Source organism: Diplotaxodon limnothrissa, linkage group LG12 (assembly GCF_057381915.1).
Source record: "Diplotaxodon limnothrissa isolate DT_005_m linkage group LG12, D_limnothrissa_male_GT1.1, whole genome shotgun sequence".
Lineage (NCBI taxonomy): Eukaryota > Metazoa > Chordata > Actinopteri > Cichliformes > Cichlidae > Diplotaxodon > Diplotaxodon limnothrissa.
The window spans coordinates 27,181,295-27,204,234 of record NC_140607.1 but is presented as its reverse complement, the minus strand read 5'-3'; the positions used below and the strand labels follow the sequence as shown (position 1 = coordinate 27,204,234).

General features: G+C 38.8%; 1 protein-coding gene across 1 annotated transcript; it reads left to right on the top strand.

The window, feature by feature from the left end:
• Nucleotides 1–3,633: 3,633 nt before the first annotated feature.
• Nucleotides 3,634–17,535, top strand: mapkapk5 (MAPK activated protein kinase 5). Its single transcript, XM_085367406.1, has 14 exons — nt 3,634–4,558; nt 6,343–6,416; nt 11,749–11,824; nt 12,589–12,686; nt 12,801–12,909; nt 13,121–13,210; nt 13,666–13,761; nt 13,876–13,956; nt 14,049–14,236; nt 15,054–15,174; nt 15,317–15,447; nt 15,609–15,724; nt 17,007–17,111; nt 17,401–17,535. Exons 1-14 carry the CDS (start codon nt 4,523–4,525, stop codon nt 17,493–17,495), a joined length of 1,416 nt encoding a protein of 471 aa, XP_085223532.1. The 5' UTR covers nt 3,634–4,522; the 3' UTR covers nt 17,496–17,535.
• The last annotated feature ends 5,405 nt before the right edge of the window (nt 17,536–22,940 follow it).

Below are 22,940 nucleotides of genomic sequence, written 5' to 3'. Positions count from 1 at the left end.
TAGGGCTAAGGGGTGTGTCACAACTCTGTTGCTTGTGAAGCTCGCACACAAGAATTTCACTCGCATGTGCTGTGACAATAAAAGTGATTTGATTTGATTTGAGAAGAGGGGCTTTGGGTGGCACCAATCCCCCTAAGATCTTATGTAACAAGTCTAAATACTTTTTCCCACTTTGCAAAACATTTATACAGTGCGTGATTGTGCTTAAATTCTTGTGCAGCATCACTTTATACAAAACAAATCTGCAATAGGAACCAGGGCTGCACATGAGCCTGAAAATTGTCTTTTCTTGCCCATTTCTATACCTTTAAAATTTTATTTTATTTCATTTTCCCACAATGTCAAATATGGTAGAGACAATGTTGTTGCATGGCCAGGTATGGGCTGCCAGTGGAACTGAGTCAGACAAATAGTGCAAGACTGACTGGAATGTAAATGGATAATGACCCAAAGCTTACTGCAAAGGCAACCTAAAAGTTTCTCACGGCAAGAAATGTGATATTCTTCAGTGGCCAAGTTGGTCACCTGATTTCAATCTAACAGAGCATGCTTTTCACTTACTCAAGGGCAGAGCGACACAAACAAGGAGCAACTGGAGGTGGCTGCACTAATGTTTTTCATTTAAAATTTCCACAGTCAAATATTAAATATATTATTGAGAAAAGTTCAAAGGTTTGACCTGTTGGTCTAACATAATGAGTCACTGCATGAAGAAATATCAGGACTTTCTGTTCTATAATAATCAAAATATATTACTTCACAATTTATATGGAACTGAAACATATGTAAAGACCAACAATAAGAGATAAACATAGTCCTTTAAGTAGGTATTGATGGATACATTTGCCACTTTAATGTTGTAGCATGTGGATTAAATGAGATTCATAAATATTTATGTCATGTAAATTATTCAAATGGTATTAATATTGAAGCTATTATTGAAGATGTTATCCTGAACAAAGTGTATGCCTATCAAGTGCTATTTAGTGCTATTTTTCTGTTGTCTTCCTCTTTTGGATTTATTATGGTTGGCAAACATCTTTCAGCTGCATTACTACAATCTGAGCTGGACTGTGGCCCAAAGGTCTGCCATCTAACCATTCTCAAAAAAAGAAAAAGGGAGAATTGCAATGACCAGTATGACCTTTCCTTAATCTTGTCATAACACTTTAGTCTTTCCCATTTTGTCCTCCACAATGTGCGCCCAACTGATGGTTTAGTTAAAACAAGCAAATAAATAAAAACCCCACCCCAAAGCCCTGCTGTGATTACTTTGTTCCATATATTCTTCTTCATCTACCCGACACAGCAAAGAACCCACAGACAAACACATTTGGTGAATTGTAAATAGAATGATTCAGTGCTGCGCAATACTCTGATGCTGTACTTGCTCTGGGATGGATTCTCTGGTATGATGTTTCTTATTTTGACTGGACAAGTTATAATCTTACAAGATAACTTGTGCACACTAAATAAAAGCCCATAAGTGCCTAACACCATCAAATGCATGTGATGGTGATAACTCCACTTATCAAGTTTTATTTTCACCTTGGGTGGTCATAAAATAAAATTCCTTCTTCTCTTGTGCATAACTTGAGCACTAACAAAAGGACTGTATAGTAGTATATGTGGTGCAGCAAGAAATTTCCACCTATTTACGTGCTTGAGCAGCACAGATTTCACTGTATGACATTCTGAGGTGAGAAGAAAACATAATTAGCTGGGTTTTCTGACACTGTTACATATAGCGTTGTAGTAAATTATATATACAATGTGATGTGTCGACACATAACAGCCATCTTAGCAAAGAACCAATTTTAAATTATACCTTTGGGGACTTTGTTATTAGCAGCCTTTCACAAAAATGCATAATTTGTCCCCATTTCTTTTGTTGAATCTCCGAAAAATGCCAAAGAAGGTGATTACCAAAGACAGATAAGCTGGAAATGTGGCAAATCTCAGTATGGTGTGCATATTGAGGAAACTGGACAGGGGAAGGACAACAGAAAAAGCAACCAGCTTAAAGAACTGTTTGCAGCTGATGAACAGTATCTGAAAATCATGTCCTTGAGAAATATGGGGGGAAATGCAGCAAAGATCTGACACAGAACACCTGAGATTTATCTGGTCCTTCAGAGATGCATTTGGTCTGCTGAGCCCTCACCAGAAATGGTCTCAGTTAAAGGGTGCCTGTCAAGAAGAGAAACAGGGAGAAAGGACTCATGTATCAAGAACTAGATGTAAACTAAGTGGCAACAGGTCTGATGGAATGATTAGTGTAAATTTGACATTTTTGGTTCAAATTGTCACGAATATGTACAGAGGAGGTCAGGAGAAAGGTACAACAGTGAGTATCTACAGCCATCTGTAAAACACGCTTGAGGCTCTGTTATGGTTTGAGACTGCATTTCCGCATTTCAGTGATGTTTGGGATCTTATGGAAATTCATGGAATTATGAATCCAGAAAAGTACCACAGTGATCCCAAACACATTTCCAATGCAGTTAAAGCATTGATGGATCCTCAGGTGTCAATATTATTGAAGCAGTGAGGGATCATCTTGAAAAAGAACAGAACAAAAGGCAGCCAACATCCAAAGAAGAGCTTTGACTGTGTTTCAAGAAGCCCGAAGAACTATTCTTGAAGACTACTTAAAGAAATTACAATAAAGTTTGTGTAAAGTTTGTGTCAGGCTGTGTTAAAGAATAAAGACAATCATACCAAATGCTCCCTCCCCCAAATCATTTATTGTTACATTTATTGTTATTTATTACAATTGTTTAGTGAATTGTATTATCCTGCCCCAAAATGAGTCGTTGGTGGGTGAGTACCCGTGCCATGAACAGAAGAGTCTGTTATCTCATTTGACAGTATCTATTTTTCTTGGTATTTCCGATTATTTGATAAAGTCTATATTATGTTAAAGTACATCAAATCTAATTAAATAAATAAAAATTTGAAAGCGAAGGAGAGTTTTTTTCACACTTGGATTTAGCTAAAGCTCATTGGGTGTGCAGGTAATATCTCTGTATAAGAAACATTTTTAACGAAGTCGTGGAAGTCTTATTTTTAGGGGTTACCTGATGGAATACTGCCACCTGGGGGGATAGTTTTTTTTTGGAAGGTAGGTGTCTAACAAATCATCTTAATTAATTAATTTTAGCACATTCTGATATTAATTAAAGTGTGATGGTTGATTTTTTGTTTGCTTGTTTTTTGCTGGCATTTAACTTTTTAAATATAATAAAATTTCCTATAATGTGTAGATTTTTAAGTTGAGCTTAACTATATTTCCGCCAGGGGTAGTTCTGCAGTAGTTCAACTTCTTCCACTGTTAAGTAATCGGTAGTTTGCAATGCTGCTTATGGGACTTGAGTCCGCATTGAAAACTAGGTCCTTATAAGGACCCATTACAGTGTATCCAGTTCAAACGTATTTGATTGTAAAAAATAATTTGCTGTTTCAAAAATACAAAAAACAAATACATGTATTATACGCCGAAAATTACGTGGTGTGTGATAGATTAAAACGTGTAGCCTAACATATTGTTCGAATTTATTAATGTTGTCAATAATTTTGATCAGGCTTTCTGTTCGGACAGGCGTTATGTGTATTCCTCTGGCAAGACCCCTATGGGATTAGCAAAACAGTCCAGAGATGCGGATATCTTTTGGCCACCGCTGAATGCAGTCTCCGATAACTCCTGTCATCTGCTATGTGTTGTTGCTGTTCCATACGCGTTCTGATAGTTATCACGGTCTGCTGAGAATTTTAACATCCCTGGCTTTGACTGGAGCAGGAAAACCGACGCGACTCGGTTAGCTCGTTACCTAGCGTGTCAGAAGGCTCGACGACATAATAGATTGTCCTGCTGCTGAGAACGCGGTGTGCTCTTCTTGTCAGATCAACCCAGGTGTCACCCAGTGTACTATCGCTAATTTTCAGAGAGTATCTTCGTTCCGCCGTATCGTTCACTGTTGTCTTTGTTATGTAATCGACTGCTTTCACCGTGAAATGTAGCAGCATACAGCAGCTTGGCCAGTCTTCAGTGTCTCCGCAGCGTTAGCAGAGCACTGCTCTCACTGCGCTGGCTAAAAATACCACTGTAAGGCCCCCCTGCTCGCTGCGCCTCCAAAAGTGCTGGACTTGTCCCTGTTGGACTTCTCTTTTCTGGTCACCTTGCTCGCAGTTTGCCACTCTACATGGTCACTACAGTGAATTTGAGACGACTGGTAGAGCGAGTCGGGCCCCGAGGTTGTGAGCCGAGCTGGTCTGATCTAACGTTAAATCGTACCAGCTGCTGGGCTTCAGTTTTCCAAAGGAACGGCACTCGGCTTTGGTTGCTCTGTAGCCGAGTATCATTTTGCCCCGATGGCCTTTTCCTGTTATAACTAGTAGTATAGAAAGCCTTGGTGAAGCCCGGGGTACTTTATAAAGGTCAGACAAGACACAAACGCTTCGTTTCCACTGTGTTCAGTCTGAGTTTGGGGAGGCAGACTTCATCTGTCCGGAGCACAAAACCATGTCGGAGGATAACAATGCAGACAAATTCATCAAGGTAACCTAAAATGACACTTCTTCTGCTTGGTTACTGGTCCACTCAAGTGATGGAAATATTATCTTTTTAAAGCTGTTGCTCAATGCATGCTACATGAAGAGCGCAGTTTTATCTTGTTTCATGAGACAGTCATAAACTCATATTTATTGACAGCAGATGAGTTTTATGTGTGATTTGCATGGCAGAAATGTTGAACATGTTTTAAAAAACATAATATTCATTTCTTAGTTTAAACCCATTTAACAATGGTCATGATCATTAACCAGCCTTACTTCCCTGCAAACTGGATCTGGGGTTTGTTCCTGGCTGGCTCCCCTCAGTGTGTCATTGCCTGGCATCTATGTCAACAGTAAAATGTGATCTGGAGTTGCCCTGGCCCCTGCTTTCATGGTTGGGCAAGAGGTACTCTAGAACTGGAGCACACGTTCGCTGAGTAGCTTTTTGCTTAACCCCGACTCTGTTTTATCAATTTCCTGGCTCATTAAATCAAATGCTGGGAAATAATCTTGCATGTTTCCTTGCTCCAGAAAAAAAAAGTATTAAAGCATTACAAATCTGCGTAGTTTTTGATCACTCGTCCTTCAAGTTGTGTGATTAAAGAACCCTGGACTCCCTCTTAAAGTGATGAGATCTGTTGACTTTGTTAGGTTGTGGGATTTTGCTGACATCATTTGGGTCCCCTTAGAATGAAAAGTCACTGCAAATCAATAGAGTTGTTCTGTTGACTGCGTTTATCTCTTAGTGAAACCATATGGAGGGGTGTTTTTCCAGAATGACAGTGCTTCTGTCTTTTGGTTCAGTGAGTCACCAGTGATTCACTAAACCTCACATTCATCAAACATAGGGTTTGATGAGTGTGAACATCATGTGAATCATATGCTATGGCTTTCACAATCAGCAAGTCTAGTCCCAATTAAACAGCTATGGGAGATTTTGGCCGAATACTCCACCTCGACCAAATAAGAGGATATCTTTTTTTGGATTACTTTAATAGTGTCTTGACACGAAATCGCACTTTCCTGGTTGTCAAGCTGTAGTAAAACATTGTCAAGTGTTGCAACAGTTATATTTTAATCAGCCAATGTTCACATGTCCCAGAAAATTATGTTATAAGGAAAAGGGACTAATGCCAAAAATTTCTGGCCTCAAGTTTGGGGGTTTGTCAAAGAGAACTTGATTTGTTTTATTTTGATTTTTTTAGTTGATTACTGAACTTGTGTGGGTGAACTTGTCTTTAAATAATTTATTTTGGCACCAGTAGTAGCAGCATGATTTTCCAGGTGCATTTGTGTTATAGCAGCCAAGCTGTCTTTTTTCTAAATCTTTTTTCTGTCAAGGAATGGTACTATTGTGAAACTAGAGCCCATAGATGTATAGCTATTACACCACCCAGTGTTAACACAGTAGGGTTAATGTGTTTCTTTCCATTTAGTATAATGTAACTAGTATCTGCAGTAGTCTTTTGAATATATGTTATGAATATAACATACAGTATGTATTATAATAAACATCATATTCTGTGTACTGGTATAATCACTGCCTGTGTATTGGCATTGATCAAATGTTTGGGGGGGGGTTTAGTTTTTTTATACAGTATTTTCTTTTCTTTCTCGTGAGCTAATGATCATAAAGCATGACATACCCCGTGCTGACTGTTGTGAAAGGCACAGATGATTCATAAACTTAAGCCTAGGTCTTTTTTTAACATTCCTGTCTACCACGGTGGTCTGCCTTTTCTTCAATGTTCTGATATACTATATGGTATTATTTTGTCTTTTTAACAGGAGACATCTATTTTGGACGAGTACAACATAAACTGGACACAGAAACTGGGAGCTGGCATCAGTGGCCCTGTCAGGTAAGTCTTTTTAAAAAGACTTTTCTTTATTCTTGACATTTTATCTTTTCTGCTGCAGTCTGTTGGTGCCAAAATGTGGAACGGGATTATTTTTCTTGAACTATGGCCAGTGTGAGGAGTATTACACCACCAGGAAACATTATCATGATATCTGTTTGTGATTGAGAAATCACCTTTTACCTGTGCTTCTGACGTCTATGGAAATGAGTTATTGTCATTTATTAGTGCTACAGAATCCCACAGGGAGAACTCTTAACACTTCTGGGTTAAACACAACTGTGAGAACGCAGTCAGCGTTAACTGAGGTTACAGTGTAGTTTTGTTTATCCTGAAAATAGATTATTGTGATTCAGAGTATTTTTAAGTAAAGTGATTTGATTGAAGAGGGTGGCAGAGATTGTTGTGTCCCCATGCAGTGCATGATTAAATCTATGTATACATCTGAGTCTCTGAATACACCGCAGAGTCGATGTCAGAGCTGATTTAGATTTATTTGTTAGCTGAGCTATTGACTAGACAAACACGTCTGTATGCATTTCTAGCGGTTCTCTTGCATTAAATTTGCTGTTGCACAGCCTGACCATATCCTTGGCACGTTAACACATTAAAAATTATAAAAGGACCAGGTGCTTGTCACTTGCTTTAACTGACTGGACCTACTACTCGTGTGTAAGAACATTGCAGCTGGGAGCTTAAAATGTTTGGCACAGGCACGATTTCTGTTGTTTTTGGAGGTGGCTCAGTTGGCACAAGCACAGTCTATGTAATTGCAGCATGGTGGACTTGAATCCCACCCAATGCACGTATCCCTCAAAATCTCAGTGGAAGTCAGTTAAACTGGACTCATTATGTTTTCATTTTGTTATGTTCATGTACACCATATAATAATGGATTGGATTTATATAGCGCTTTTCAAGGCACCCAAAGCGCTTTACAATGCCACTATTCATTCACTCTCACATTCACACACTGGTGGAGGCAAGCTACGGTTGTAGCCACAGCTGCCCTGGGGCAGACTGACAGAAGCGAGGCTGCCATAGCGCGCCATCGGCCCCTCTGGCCCACACCAGACTGTTACTGTTACCATATGAGAAAAAGTATTAGGCTACCTAAACATTACACCTAAAGGCGATTTTCTGACATCATATTCTATTAATATGAGGCATTGATATGAAGTTGGTCCCCATTTGTGGCTATAATAGCTTCCACAATTTTGGAAAGGATTCCTGCAAGATTTTGGGATGTGTCTGTGGGAATTTTTCACCCCACTCGTTTAAAAGAGCATTTATCAGATCAGACACTGAAGAATCCTTTGGTTACTGGTGTAACCCCAGTTCTCTGAAAACCAAGTGAGGTATCTCACTATGGGGAATGACCTCTGAATGACCATTCAGGCTCCACTACCACAACGTCAGAGCAATGACTTCAAGGACATGGGGTTTCCTGACCCCCTTTGTAACAGTCTCTAGCCCCCCACGAGAACCTGGAGTTCTTCAACTCCTAAGAGAAGCATGGAGAAGACGAGGAGGAGGATGTTATCATGGATATCATCAGAGATGATAATAATGAGAATGAGGATGATGCTATGCTGCCCTGGCATCTTGACCTGACAGCTCCATTGGCAGGGAAGCTAAGCCCTCTCCATCTCTCCTGCGAAGTCACTCTAAGTGAGATATGCAAGCATACGTCAATCAAGCTGTCCATTAGCTGGTCTATAGCTTCTAGTTTATCCCAAAGGTGTCAGGGCAGACAAGTTCTTTCATAGCAGAGTCAAACATTAAAACTCGAAAAATGGAACTAAGAGGCCCAGGTAGACCCCAGAAAAAATAGTCCCATAGCATTATTCTTCTTCCACCAAACTTAACACCTGGCATAGTGCAGTCAGGTCAGTAATGTTCTCCTGGCATTCTCCAAACCTAGACTTGTCCAGAGTCCAGTAGTGGTGTGCTTTACACCACTCCATCCAACACTTGGCATTGTGCCATAATGAGGTAAGTATGTGTGCAAGTAACCTCAGTTACTCAGTTCAGTTTCAGATGTTTTTGTCTCTACTCTTGCTTCTTTATGGCGTCAATGATAATATGGTCGTTTCAGGCATGCAGCTCTGGCTGTGAGCACAGCAGCTCCACACAGCTGCTCTGGAAGACAATCTGTTAGCAAGAGGCAGCCAGTCCAAAAGAAAGTTCCTTTAACAGGACGGTGGCCCTAAGCAGAGTTTGGGAGTTTAGCATTTGTGCCCATTTGTGCAGGTTCTTTTGGCATTGCAGAATGAAAGTTTAAAAATGCGTAGACATGCTGTAAAATACACAGCAGCGTGTGGGCATGGTAGGTTTCTTTCAAGCCTGTTGCACAAGCCTGTTGCGCCCATATTGATGGGAACAGTTGAGAGGGACAAGAAACATGAAGTGCGAGAAGCGAGTGGAATACAACAAATGGTCAGACTCGCTGGGATTCAGTTCACAGACTCACTGTTAAAAGCATTACTACCCATGTGTTGTGTAAACTAACAGCTTAAAATCGTAATCCTCTTGAAGAAAGTGAGTTTATTTCCAATTCCTTGGCTTTGTTGGGTTTAGTCTAGCGGTGGATACACAAGGGATCAATTATAAAACATAGCAGTTTGCTTAAGTCGTCCATTTCCCTTCTATATTCCTCTAATTGTCTTCACACTGTAAAATGGGGAGTAATCGATCACAGGAAAGCTTATACCGCATATGAATAAGTAGCAATCACTGTTATAAATGACTCCTTTTAATATTAAAAATTAGTAAACGCTGCATTGCCCTGCTTCACTGGGATATCTGTTCACAGGAATGACTTTTAGATTCATTCTGTTTCTGCTGAACTTTACAGAGAGGCAGCAGCTCTGCCAGCAGATTTAAGTCTGTTTATGCTATACGCAGTCTTTTTAGTGCAGGTCTGTCTTGCTGATTCTAGTTAGATGCCAGTGGTAATATATCAGTGTCTGCCACTGACTTCTTCTGCTCATTCTGCACTTTGAGGCTATCATTAGTCTGGATCAAGCGAGAGCAATCTGTTATTACCCAATGTGTATATTTTTGGCCTTGAGTGATGAGAATACAGTGAAATTGACTCATCAGGCCACCATGTAAACATGCTGGTATGATTCATGCTATTTTTTTTGAGCAACTTTTACTCACCTCGTGTTTTATATTTCTAACTCGGTTTTTTGCTCGGAACTCTTATTACTTCCTTCTTACCTGCCTCCGTCTGCTAGCACATTCATGTCTTTTACTGTATCCCCCACCACCGGACTAATTCTGTCATTCATTTGGGAAGGTATTGGTTTCTAGTGAAGTGAACTTTGGCCAGAGCTGAATGTTTCTCCCAGTAATACTTTAATAGTGTAATCTGAGTTCAAAGTAAGTGTTTAAAGTGAATATTTGAGCCCCTGTAGATTAGAGGAGAGGGAAAGGGAGTTATTAGATTCTTCCAAAAATGAATTATGTATCTGCACGTTTCATATTTAATGAGTGTGCAGTTCAAAATGTGGATTGAGGAAACCCATTTCCAGGAGTTATTTACTTCATTTTATCCTTGTGACGATGAAAAATATGCATCCACAGATGACTTTTCCTTTGGTTTACTCTACATACAAAGATGCAGAGCAGATTCACCATTCCCACAACAAACTTTGATATTTACAAAATAAAGTAAATCCAGCTAGTCAGCTGATGTCTTCTCTGTGCTTCTGTTTGGCCTTATTTAATTCAACATCAGATCATATCCAGGCGGTATGTAGGAGTGTAATAGTCTAAAACACCACGTTAGCACACAGAAACTACCTTTACAACTTTAAAGTCTTTTAAATAAAATAAGAGCGCCTATGCAAATATAAATTCAAGCTTTACAGATAAAGTATTTACACATCCACAGATTATAAATATAAGTCCTAAAGTGATTAGTCTATTAACAGAAGAATATTTATTTTAAATAACATGCAAATAATTAGTTGTCTGCAGACAAAATATATATCTGAAACTAGGTCTGTGCAATATGACCAAAATCTCATATTCCGATATCAGAATTCTATCGTCCCGATACCGATATAAATCACAAAAATGTAACATTTTCTGTAAATTCTGTGGATCTCGGGCAGCTCGACTTGCGGAAAGTGTTTCCAGCTGCGCGTCATGTAGCTGGAGTCCAGTGTTTTAACAGATGCATGAAACTATACATTTCTAGACATAAGTTGTAACGGCCGCCGTTTTCTTTGTATTTATTACACGGCGTGCTGCGGGGAAAAGCCTGTTCTAACGTTTGAGTCTAAGGTTTATTTTTTAGCACCTGGCGGCTCTTTTTTTACTTCTTATCCGTAAATAATCTGCTCTTTCACGTGATTCAGTTTATTTTGTAAAGTCTCAACAGGATCTTGAGCTTTATTGTGAAAGGTTTATGTGGAACATAAACAAGCGGACACGCGATGGTTTTAACGTCGTTGTTGCTAACGACAGCCACTACAGTGACCATCAAAATAATGAAAAAGTATTACCGTAAACAGTTTATTTTGCGACACCAAGGAACAAATGATAGCGTAAAATGAAACATAGACGTTTTTATATCGTCATCCGATATATATCGTTATATGAACAGCCCTATCTGAAACTGTAGATACTGTTGAATTATGTTTTTTATCTACTTTAAAGCTTTTTGTAAGGGTGAAATGGCATCTCAAGTTAAAAGAAAAAGAAGTGTCCAGACATTGTCAGCCTACACATTGTCCCTCATTGATATCAGCTGTTTTGTTTAAGTAAAGGACACTGGACACTGTCTGGCATTTTATTTGTTGTGGATTTGGGGAATGCAGTTTTATCTGACTGGACTTGATTGTAATCTTGTTTCTTAATCAGATAGGTAGATGGGAATGCTGTAAAATGCTTGGATGGTTGTTTTATGTGACATAGTGGTTTAATGATTTCACCTGTGACCTCATGTAGAGGAGCTGGTTGCAGGTATAAGAGAGACGCCTTTTAATGATTTAGTGTGTTTATCAGGATGTTGTGAAAAGCTGGCAAGGCTTAAATCGTTTTCAGGTGAAACTGTAAATAATTAAGCCAATTTGCTATAAAGTTATGTCAATAACGTGTTAAAGAGTTTGCACAGTTTTTAGGTTTTAATCTGAATATATTAGATCACGTAATACAGATGAGTGACAAGCAGAGCAACTGATTGTTAATAGAAACACCAGAAAATTAGAAAAGTCCTGTGAGTTTAGATATATTTAATTCCTGATTGTTAGCACAGGCACACATCTGACACATCTATCATGGTGCGTGGGGTGTTTGTCGATACTTGTTTTCTTTTTTTGCAGAGTTTGTGTGAAGAAGTCAACTCAGGAACGCCTGGCCCTGAAGATCCTTATTGATCGCCCCAAGGCCAGAAATGAGGTTAGAGGAAACACTGTCATGGCTGTGATTAATACCTGCTGTTTGTTGTCTGGGGCTGTGTCAGCATGCTTTGTTCTGCCTGCCTGTTATCAGTCTGTATTAATTCCGGTTTTGTTTGTTTTTTCTTCCTTGCTTCTCTTGTACTTCAGCCTGTTTGTATGAGCGCCTTTGTCTGCAACGCTGTCTCCCTGCAGTGAACAGTTTGTCTTAGCAGCCTCTCCGTGTCATTAGCAGCCCCGTGTTTTGATCAAGCAGCTTATGCAGCAGTTAAGCAGTGCAGTCAAAACAAGCTACACAGACTTGGTGTTGGCGTACTGTCTTTGTCTGTCTTGCAATCTGCTTTTTTCTGAGTCTGACACTGTATAATTTCCGATGGTCTAATTATTTAGAAGAATTCTTGGTATTTGCAGCTGCTTAATTTGCATTTACATTTGCAGAATTTGTCAATTTTTGGCATTCATTGGTAACGAATGTGCATTAGTTGACTCATCTGCTTAATAAAACCAGTAAAGCAGTGGAAACGTGTAATAAAATGATTTCTGTGTCAGCTTTGATGTAGTTTAAACATTTGAATACTAATAGATGTCATTGATCTCACATTAAATTTCTCTTTTTGCCTGGGAAGTGCTGACACTGCACATCAGAGTGACTGTACTGATGATATGATGCTATTCTCTGTTGCAATGACTTTAACCTGGCTTAAACATGGAGAATTTAAACTTAAGAGAGTTACTCTAAATTCACTTTGCTTGTTTTCTCTCCAGGTGCGTCTCCATATGATGTGTGCCAACCACCCAAACATAGTGCAAATCCTGGAAGTTTATGCCAACAGTGTTCAATTCCCCCATGAATCCAGCCCAAGGTGAGGCGCTCAGTCTGTTTTTGTAGGATTCAGTGAATCTCTTGTCATAAAAGAAAGAATTTAACATATCTCCATCTCCTGGTTTTCACGGTTTCCTCCAATCGTTCTTCACAGAGCGAGGCTCCTGATTGTTATGGAAATGATGGAGGGTGGCGAGCTGTTCCACAGAATCAGTCAGCACAGGCACTTTACTGAAAAGATGGCCAGTCAGGTCACCAAACAGGTAGGTGAACAGACCTAACTGTGGTCCACCTTTATCTTGTGTTTTATGACATCGTCTGTCTTTTCCTTTAAAGCTGCAGTAACATGTCACACAGCCTCGCCTTGTCATTACTACCTGCTGTTTGGATTAAGTGGCACACACCAGTTCAACCCTAGGCTGTTTTTAATAAATCTATAGATGGTGTCTCAGTTTTATGTCTCCCTCCCTGTAGATCAGCCAAGCGTTGGAGCATTGTCACTCTCTAAATATTGCACATCGTGACCTGAAGCCAGAGAACCTTCTCTTCAAAGATAACTCTCTGGTAAGCTCCTGATGCTGCATTGTTGCACACACAGATGTAAATACTGCAGTTTTGAAGTAACGTTAAAGCTGCCACCGCCAATTACTTTTAGCTAATTAATTATTTATACAAAATACAGAATGAAATGCAAAAGAGTAGAAGCTTTGCTAGACTTTTCAACACAGTGGATCAAAGGGTTTTTTTGGGGGGTTTTTTTTTCTCAGACTATATCTAGCAGAGTTTGGCAAAGATAATGTAGAATTAGAAAATCTGCAGTGGCTGTGACAGACTTGGAAATCAATTCTGCTCTGGCAGCAATTTCAGTAATGTCCCAAAGGTGTTCCAGCTAAGAAATCCCATCAAGTGAAACTCCGTGAAGCCCCAGAGAAAATATCTTACATGAAGTTGCTAATAAAAAGTTTTTATGCTCAAAACATATTCGTATCTCTCATTCGGTGATTCTGTCTGTTCTGCAGGATGCACCTGTGAAGCTGTGTGACTTTGGCTTTGCCAAAATCGACCAAGGAGACTTGATGACCCCTCAGTTTACTCCTTACTACGTAGCACCTCAGGTTAAAAAAAAAAAAAGATGCACTTGCTTTCTCATTCCACTGACGGCTGACACATCATTAACGACTGAATGCATCATATCTTAATGATGTATTCTGGCCCTGTTTTCTGTACAGGTACTTGAGGCTCAAAGAAGGCACCAGAAGGAAAAGTCTGGAATTATACCTACCTCACCCACTCCTTACACCTATAACAAGGCAAGACTCATATCTGGGATTCCTGCTGCAGGTGCGTCAGGCCTGGTTCACTGGTGAATTATTTTTTTAAAAGGTTTCTTTTCTGTCTACAGAGCTGTGACTTGTGGTCTCTCGGTGTGATTATCTACGTAATGCTGTGTGGCTACCCTCCGTTCTACTCCAAGCATCACAGTCGCACCATCCCAAAGGACATGAGGAAGAAGATTATGACCGGCAGCTTTGACTTTCCCGAAGACGAGTGGAGCCAGATCTCTGAGATGGCCAAGGACATTGTACGCAAGTAAGTCTTCTTCCTATTTCTATTCTTTGTCTACCTACAGGATTTTTTTCTATAACCTAATAGATTATCACACGTCCTTCATTATGAAACGATTTCAGACCTCAGTCACCTTTTTCTTAAATATTAAGTTTGTATGTATCAGAGTTCAGATGAGCAGCTCCAACATGAGAAATAAATGGAAAATCGGGGTGCCACTTTAGCTCTCTGAGGGCACAGGGCTGGGTTTGTCTTCATATGATCTTATTTCCAGTTTCTCTATTCTCCTATCACAATAAAAACTAAAAAAAAGCCTTCAAATGATCTAAAATAAATAAATGACCAAAATAAAATTAGATTAAAATAGTCATTCACGCCAATAACACTCTGCACAAGTTTTGCTTTTTGCCATGAAAACTCTTTTAAATGTCCTTCATTGTCCTTTGTGACCTTTTCTTTATAATTGAAGAAAACTGAAGAATCACATGACCCCCATCAAGCCCCCCCCCCCCCCCCCCTTTTTTTTTTTTGTGAGTAGGCACAGAGCCTAATAACAACGAGACTTTGCAATCCCTACTGTCGTAACCATTATCTCTGATTTATGGTTTAGGTTTGTCAATCCAGTTGATGCAAAGAATACCTGACTTTGTCCAGCATATTTTGTAGTACACCCCTCAGCAGACTCATTAACTCTCCTGTCATCTTGTTTACCCCATATTGCCTTCCTTTTCTCCTCTGTCTTCCTTGTGTTTATTCGTCCCATCCCTCTGTTAGTCTCACTCATTCACTCTTTTTCTGACCCACATGTATTTTCTGTTGCCTCTTTGTTTCCTCCCTGCAGGCTGCTGAAGGTGAAGCCAGAGGAGAGGCTGACAATCGAGGGAGTCTTGGCTCATCCTTGGCTTAACTGCACCGAGGCTCTTGACAACGTGCTGCCCTCGGCACAGATGATGATGGATAAGGTGAGTGCATTGCGTCAGTGATCTGACTGGCAGAGGAAACTGCTAAATGAGTATTCTTAATTATTATAATATAACAGACGTATAGCCCTCCTTAGGCAGAAATTTAGATACCAGCTTTGACTGTCCTCTTTCTGCTTCCCAGGCGGTAGTTGCAGGGATTCAGCAGGCCCACGCAGAGCAGCTGGCCAACATGAGAATTCAGGATCTGAATGTCAGCCTGAAGCCCCTAAACTCTGTCAACAACCCAATCCTCAGGAAGCGGAAACTTCTAGGGTATAGTTGCTGTTTTGTTTTTTTTTCCTTTGTGTGTGTGTGTGTATCCAAAGTTTTTTTTATTTATTTGGAAGTCCTTGTATTTAAAAAAAAAAAAAAAAAAAAAGAAAAAGAAAAAAAAAAGATCTGCTCTGAAATATGTTTTTCTGTCCATGTTGCAGCCCAAAGCCCAGTGACAGTTTCTTCATTCACGACCCAGAAAACGGAGGGGAAGACTCCAACGTAGCACTGGAAAAATTACGAGATGTCATTGCACAGTGTATACTACCACAAGCTGGTCAGTAAACCCACGCCGGTATACAACTAGCATTTTAATGAAGAAGTATGAAAAGTTGTGTTGGCTTGTTGAGTTTGGTGTCTGTTTTTCACTTCAATTCAACTAAGAAGCATTTTGGCAGTCTGTGATGAAAAGTAAACATAAGAACTGCCAAAGTACAGAGGAACAGATGATCAGCTAAGCTTTTTTTTTTTTTTCCAAACCTTTAATTGGTTGTAACGTAACTTGAAAATGCAGAGAAACTCACTGATTTTTGAACATTTATGACTAATAATTGCTGGAATTCTAATCAGGCTGTATAAGGTTATAGACACTCACTGACCACTTTATTAGGTACACCTTTCTAGTATTTTGTTGGACCTTGTTTTTTCCTCCAGAACTGCTTTAATTCTTCATTAATTCTTCAGCAAGGTGCTGGAAACATTCCTCAGAGATTTTGGTGCATTTTGACATGATGGCATCAAAGAGTTGCTGCAGATTTGGCATGATGGATGTGCAGGCAGCAATCTCTTGTTCCACCTCAAAGGTGCTTTATTGGACTGAGATCTGGAGACTGTGCAGGTCCTCTGAGTATAAAGAACTCATTGTCATGTTTAAGAAATCAGTTGGGGCTTTGTGACATTAAGCTGCTGGAAGCAGCCATTGGAAGATGGGTACACTGTAGCCATAAAATCATGGATATCATGAGCAGTAACACTGCCGTAGGCTGTGTTAAACTGATGCTCACTTGGTATTAAGGGAGCTAAAGTGTGCCAATAAAATATCCCCCACATCTTTACATTGTTCAATTTTGGTGAGCCTGTGTGACTTACAGCCTCTGTTTTCTGTTCTCAGCTGATGTGATTGGCTCCAGGTTTGGTTTTCTGCTGATGTAGCTCAACTGCTTCAACATTTGACATGTTGTGTATTCAGAGATGCTCTTCTGCATACCTTGGTTGTAACGAGTGGTTATTTGAATTACCGTTGCCTTCCTGTCAGCTCAAAGCTGTCCGTCTAGCATCAACAAGGCATTTTTTAGTCTCTGTAAACGCCAGAGATGTTAGTGTGCGAAATCACTTTCCTTCCCTGTGACTAATTTTTTTGCTTCCATGTGATTGGCTGATTAGATATTTGCATTAAGGAGGAGTTGAATAGGTGTACCTAACAAAGTGGCCATGGATAGTGTACATTAAAGTCTATATGGAGTCTGCTTGTGATTTTTTTTCTGTTGACAATGTTGCACATCTCTCAGAGAGGGAAAAAAACAACTTCTGAAGTTAAAAAAATAATAATTTTTGTGCAGGAGAGAACGAGGATGAGAAGCTGAATGAAGTGATGTATGATGCCTGGAGGTTCAACAGAGACTGTAAGCTGCTGAGGGATGGCCTGCAGGGGCTCAGTTGGGACGGTCAGTGTTGCTTGCTCTCTCTAAAGTCATCCATGTTTTTTTTCATTCACTTTTCAGGTGTGAGCTTATGTGTGGTGAATGAATAGCTTATTGCAAAGATCAGAAAAGACTGTATAAACAATATCGCTGCACCCCTAATTATTCAAATTGACAAAAATCTACAGAAACCAGATTAATTGTCGCTGTTATTATAAGATTAGGGGGAAAAGACTAAGCATGGCTCTCATTTAGAAGTGTAATTTTATTGTTACCAGTTACCAGATCCTTAACCAGCAGATTTTCATTGCAGGACGAGCCTTCTCCGATAAAGTCGACCGCTTGAAGTTGGCTGAAATAGTGAAACAGGCCATCGAAGAGAAGACAAATCTCCAAGAATCTCATTAGCAGCTGCTGTCTTTCTATCTTCTTTTTATATTGTTTGTTATTACCCTTTTTAACTCATATCTGTAAAAAAGCTTTTTTATGTATAAATTTTTTTTCTTTTCGTAAATTTACTTGCAAGATTTATTGTCAAACTGTTGCAAGAGCTATTGTACAGCTGTAGATATATTTCAAAGATGACTCATTGGTACTATAAAAATTTTTTTTTATGGATACTTGCAAAGAACGTGGGGAGAAAAAAACCAACAACTATATTTTCATTTTTGCAAAAAAAAAAGAAAAAAAAAAGCAAGACCAAAAAAATGACAATCTGTGAAAGAAATTATTTTCTGGGAGGAAATTTTTATTAGCTGTTTGTCCAGCTTATTCAAGATGTCATGTGTTTTATCCCAGTTATTTCATTTTATTCTATTTTATGTTATTTTATTTTAACCTTGCTAAGGAATGTATTTATTTAAACAAAATTCCATTATTTTATACCTTACTCGTAGGTTGGGGTCCGAAAGTTGACAGAAGCACTCTACAATGTGATTTTGTTCTTCCACACACCTTTAAAATCTCACGCTAGAGAGAAATGGTCTGAAGCTTTGGGTTTTCCGTCGTCTCGTGCGTCTTTCCCTCGACCTTTGTTGTTTAGAGGTTGGGGAGAAGCAGAAATGCGGGTAAAAGAAGGCATCATAAATCAGAAAAATGGAGGCAGATTTGCTCATTTTTTTTCACAGTACCTCTCTTCCAACTAAATTTATTAGTTATTAAATTGTTTGAGCCAAAAAAATAAAATCTGAATACCTTTTTTATGAGCTTTAGTTAAGACGTTCTCAGACTTTTTCAAAGCCCCCCAAAAATCCCCCTCCCCTTTCAAAAACATTAATAAAAGTAACAGTGTGTTTTTCTGATTTCTGATGGTTTGGATGAGAGTCCACTGTTTTATTTCAAGTTGTTTATCTGTGAAACTGACACAATCTCTGCTGCTTTCACGTCACAGTTGTATCTGCTGGAATTTAGACCTGCATAGTTAATATTTGAACTCTTTCCTAGCAGGAGTGGTTGTTACTTGAGCTCAAAGAAACACACACACAAAAGAAACCCCCCTGGTGATTTTGGTCCAGTGTGGTCTTAGACCAGAGCAGATCAGGGGGGAAGGACTGGATTTCAGTGTTGTAACTTGATGTTCAACTGAATGTGCAATAGGGGCTATAATGTGATCATGCCCCCCCCCCATGCATGTACATACTGAGACCGTACTTATCTAATGTGTCAGTATTACTGTTTATCAGAGGCCTTCCATGTTTCATGTCATTTCATTTCAGAGGTTTGAATACCCAGAAATGTCCCCACATCCTCACCCTTAAGGTGTGATTAATGTCATATTGTTAGTTGACTGGTCAGAGTGAAATCTTCACTACACTGTTTGACTCTTGTGGTCTACTCATATCTAACAATAATATCCTTTAAAAGAGGCGTTTGGAGAAAGGGTTCCTCTTAAGGTGTTTGAATGAGGCCACACTGAGTTTGCTGAACAGCTGGAAATGTTTATTTTGTGTTTTGGAAAACCTCGTCTGTCCTGAGATAATTCTTTGATGAAGTCTTTTACAGAACTTTTTCTGTGAACATAAATTCTTGTCAAGATTACTGCATTAACTATGTGATCTTCATTAAAAAGAAGTGTTTCTTCTGAGTAATTTGCAAACACTGGTGCAATATATCATCACTGTCATCTCTGCTCTCTGACTTTTTCTCCCCTTTTTTGGGGGGACATGGTCAGATTTTAAACTCATTGCATTATCATAAAAAAAGCATAGTTTCAGCCTAAATGTCTGCTTTTCTTAATATTTATTTCTTTGGAGGCAGGAGATGGCAATCATGTTGAAAGCTGATATTTTTCACACTGTTTAAAACTGATACGAACAAAAAAGTGCAAGTCTTCCTTTTTATGTCTGTATTCAAATTTAGGTGGCGTCGACAATTGGGTGGGATCATTTTCACTTTCTTTCAGTTCCCCTTAAAGCTTAATGATAACCACAGCTTGTGTTTAAAAAGGCCTTATTCAAGTTTCACACTCAAATGTGCCTTGTTTGAAAGGGCGGCATCTCCATCCTTTACTTAGTTGGAAATAATTGACAGGAATTAGAAGCTTCTGGCTGTAATTTGCTGGGTTTTTTTTATATGAAAATATGAAGGTTATGGATTTGACAACACAAATTAAAGTAGCACCATATTAGCAGAAAAAAAGTGTCCTTTGGAAAAAGATTTTTTTTTTTCTTCTAATACCTGAAAGATTAGATTAGTTTGTAAAATGCTCCACTGGGTATGTTTACACAGCAACAAGTTCTGCCCACAGATGCCTCTAAAAGTAAAAAAATAGGTCTCGAATCTGATGTGTTTTTGAAAAAAAAAAAAAAAAGTTTAAGAACCTAGTTTCCCCTTCACACAGGGTGCTTTATGTGTTGTAGAGTCTACAATGTAGACCATTTATGTAACCAATGGGCTCAACTGGTCGCCTGTAACGGCCTGAACCGCAGTCTGACAGAAACGTCACGGAAAATGAGGAAATGTGGTTTTTGCATTTTCAGAACAAGGGTATCAGACTCATCTTTGCTCATAAGTGACTTACAGCTCAAGTGGGCCGCCTGCATCGCTGAAGCTTCTGACTAATTGTTCCCCTTTCTTTTTGTGAAGAGCAGTTTCAGTACATTCAGGTTATTGCTAATGATCTATTTATAAAACTGATGATGCGCAAACTGAAACATCTTTAAGAAAAATGGTTGTTTTTCCACATTCAGACTAATGATGATTCAGATGGACAATAACACTTTCATCATTGTTTATTCAGAACGTTTTGCTTACCGGTGCAAAAGAAAATGACAACCTAAAATTAATGTCTTCTTTGCAAATTTCACACTTGGAAAAGTTATGCAACAAGCCTGATTGGATCCTTTGGCAGGCTGGTTCTGGCCTGTGGACCATAAGTTTGACACCCTTGCTTTAAAAAGAGAGATGAAAAGTGTGTTTTAGTAAGTCTTACAAGTACTGCTACTTTAAATCCTGCAGAATTTCTAGAGCTTCTTGAAAAGAGTGGACATGATTTGGGTTTTTTTTTTTATTTGACTGTGTGAACCTGTGTAATTAATTTATAAATATATACATATATGTATGCCTCTGTGTGTGGTTCACTATGAAGAACCTTCTTTGTATCTCTGGAGGTCAATCAGAGCTTCTTTAATGGCTTCCACAGATAATGTGGAATCCACAGATAGCATCATTTGTATCTTTTGCTACCTGACAGTGAGCCGTGTATTTATTACCAGTTTTTTACTGTGAAGTCAAGGCATGCATCTTTATATTGATAGTTCTAGGAGTGAAGCGCAGTCCTGCTGAGACACCATTTACATGCTGTTTGCTGCTCGGTGTTACTAAACATCCTGCTGGGTAGATTTTTTTCAAAGAGACTACATTCTTTTACCACTCAGCTGCAGAAATATTTTATTAAATATTAGGTAAAATCTAGTTTTCATCTGCTCTTCCTTGTCTGCTGAATGAAGATAAATTAGTTTCATAATTTTATATAAGGAAAAAGGACAACATTTCTTTAAAAAAAAAAGCAAAAACGTTGTCCCAGCAAAGAATAATCAAGTCCTAAAAGAATACAAAAAAGAACCAACTCATTCAAAAAAAGAAGAATTTTCTTTTTCAGCTCTTGATTAAATAAAAGCAGTTGCTTCCCTTTCTTCTGCTGTATAGGAAACATGTTCAGTAACTGTTTGGTTTATTTATTTATTTTTGCATTTGGCATTGAATGGATGTAGAAAAACAAAGTTCTTACTATATCAGGAGGAAACTGAGGAAGAACACGATGTCCTGGTTCTGCTCTACCTGTCCTATTAGTTTCTCTGGTCCTGCAGTCATGTAGCATGAATCCCTCATCAAAGACTTGCTGTATTTTTGGGTTCTTGTATTTTTTGCCTTTGTGGAATGTCATCAACATGCCGACTTTGTAATAAAGGAAATCTTTAACTTTTATGAATTTATTTATGTTGGTCTGAGGAAACTTTTTGGAACATGTTCTTTATTGGATTATTATAATTATTAGAGTTTACAACCTTATTACATGTTTTCACATGTGCATTTAGTAATGAGAGGAATTTGTTTGGATGAGAGGCTATGAGTAGTTAATTACACTCACTGCTCACTTTGAGTATGCCTTAGTACCGTACATAGTTGGACACCCTTTTGCCTTCTGAGTTGCCCTAATTCATCATGTGGTTCATAAGTTGCCAGAAACATCCCTCGGAGATTTTGGTCCATTTTCAGATGATGATATCGTACAGCTGGTGCCGCAAATCCATAACGTGAATCTCCCGTTCCACTACATACTGTGTTGAGCAACCATCAGAAGACAGGTACACATAACGTTCAACAATTTATTAATAATAATACTTAGGCTGTAGTGTTTAAATGATGCTCAGTTGGTCATAGGCTAATAAATTATCCCCCACACTTTTCCGAACTGCATGATTGAGCCACATTCAAAGTTTCTTCCCCGTTGTGATGCTCAGTGTGAATGCAGACCGTGTCTACATGCAGAGTTGCTGCCGTGTGACTGAAGGATTTGATACCTGTGTTAAAGCTGAACAAGTGTACCCAATAAAGTGGTCAGTAAGTACATAATCCCACTGCACTGCTTCTGTCAAGGCACATTTCTCTATTTTCTTTCAAAAATATCCATTCAGTGTACATTATAAGTTAAAAAAAAAAATCTTTATTTGAGATTGAAGAAAGAGCAGACAGAAATCCTGAACAGTCCTCTTAAGAAATTCATAACCTCTGAAGACAAACATGTTCACACTGAAGAAGAGAAAAACAACCGCAAACACTCGCACGAATTTACATTTAAGGCACTTTTCCCCCTCAATCTGTTGGAAAGCAGCAATAAAACCAGAAATATGCTCACAAGATGGAAATCAAAAGCTTGAAAGAGTTCAGAGTAATGTTTAGTTTACATGAGGAATATTATTTTTAATTACAGTGAGCTGAAAGCAGGCTCTTAACAGCGGTGGAAATGTTATAAAAACACAAGCAGTATAGAGTTCAACAAGTGAGTTTACTGCTAGATGAGATGCTTACACATACTCCGGCCACATTAAGCCCATTTATGCACATCGGTTGCATGCATAATTTAAGTGTTGAGAATATATGTGGGGAAATCTATTAGGGGGGAAATGTTGGAGCTAAATACATGTTTAATAGTCTTCCTAATGTACATAAAGGTTTGTAGTTGTGGTAATGTGTTTCCAATTCCTTCTGCTCATGTTTGTAGTTCAGCAATTTAAGTGGAGCTTGAAAAACTTAAGTAGAAACACACCAGATCAATGTTTAATCTGCATTGGCACTTTAATAGGTTAAACATAAGCTGTATGTTTGGAATGTGTTTCTAAGAGTTTTGGTCCC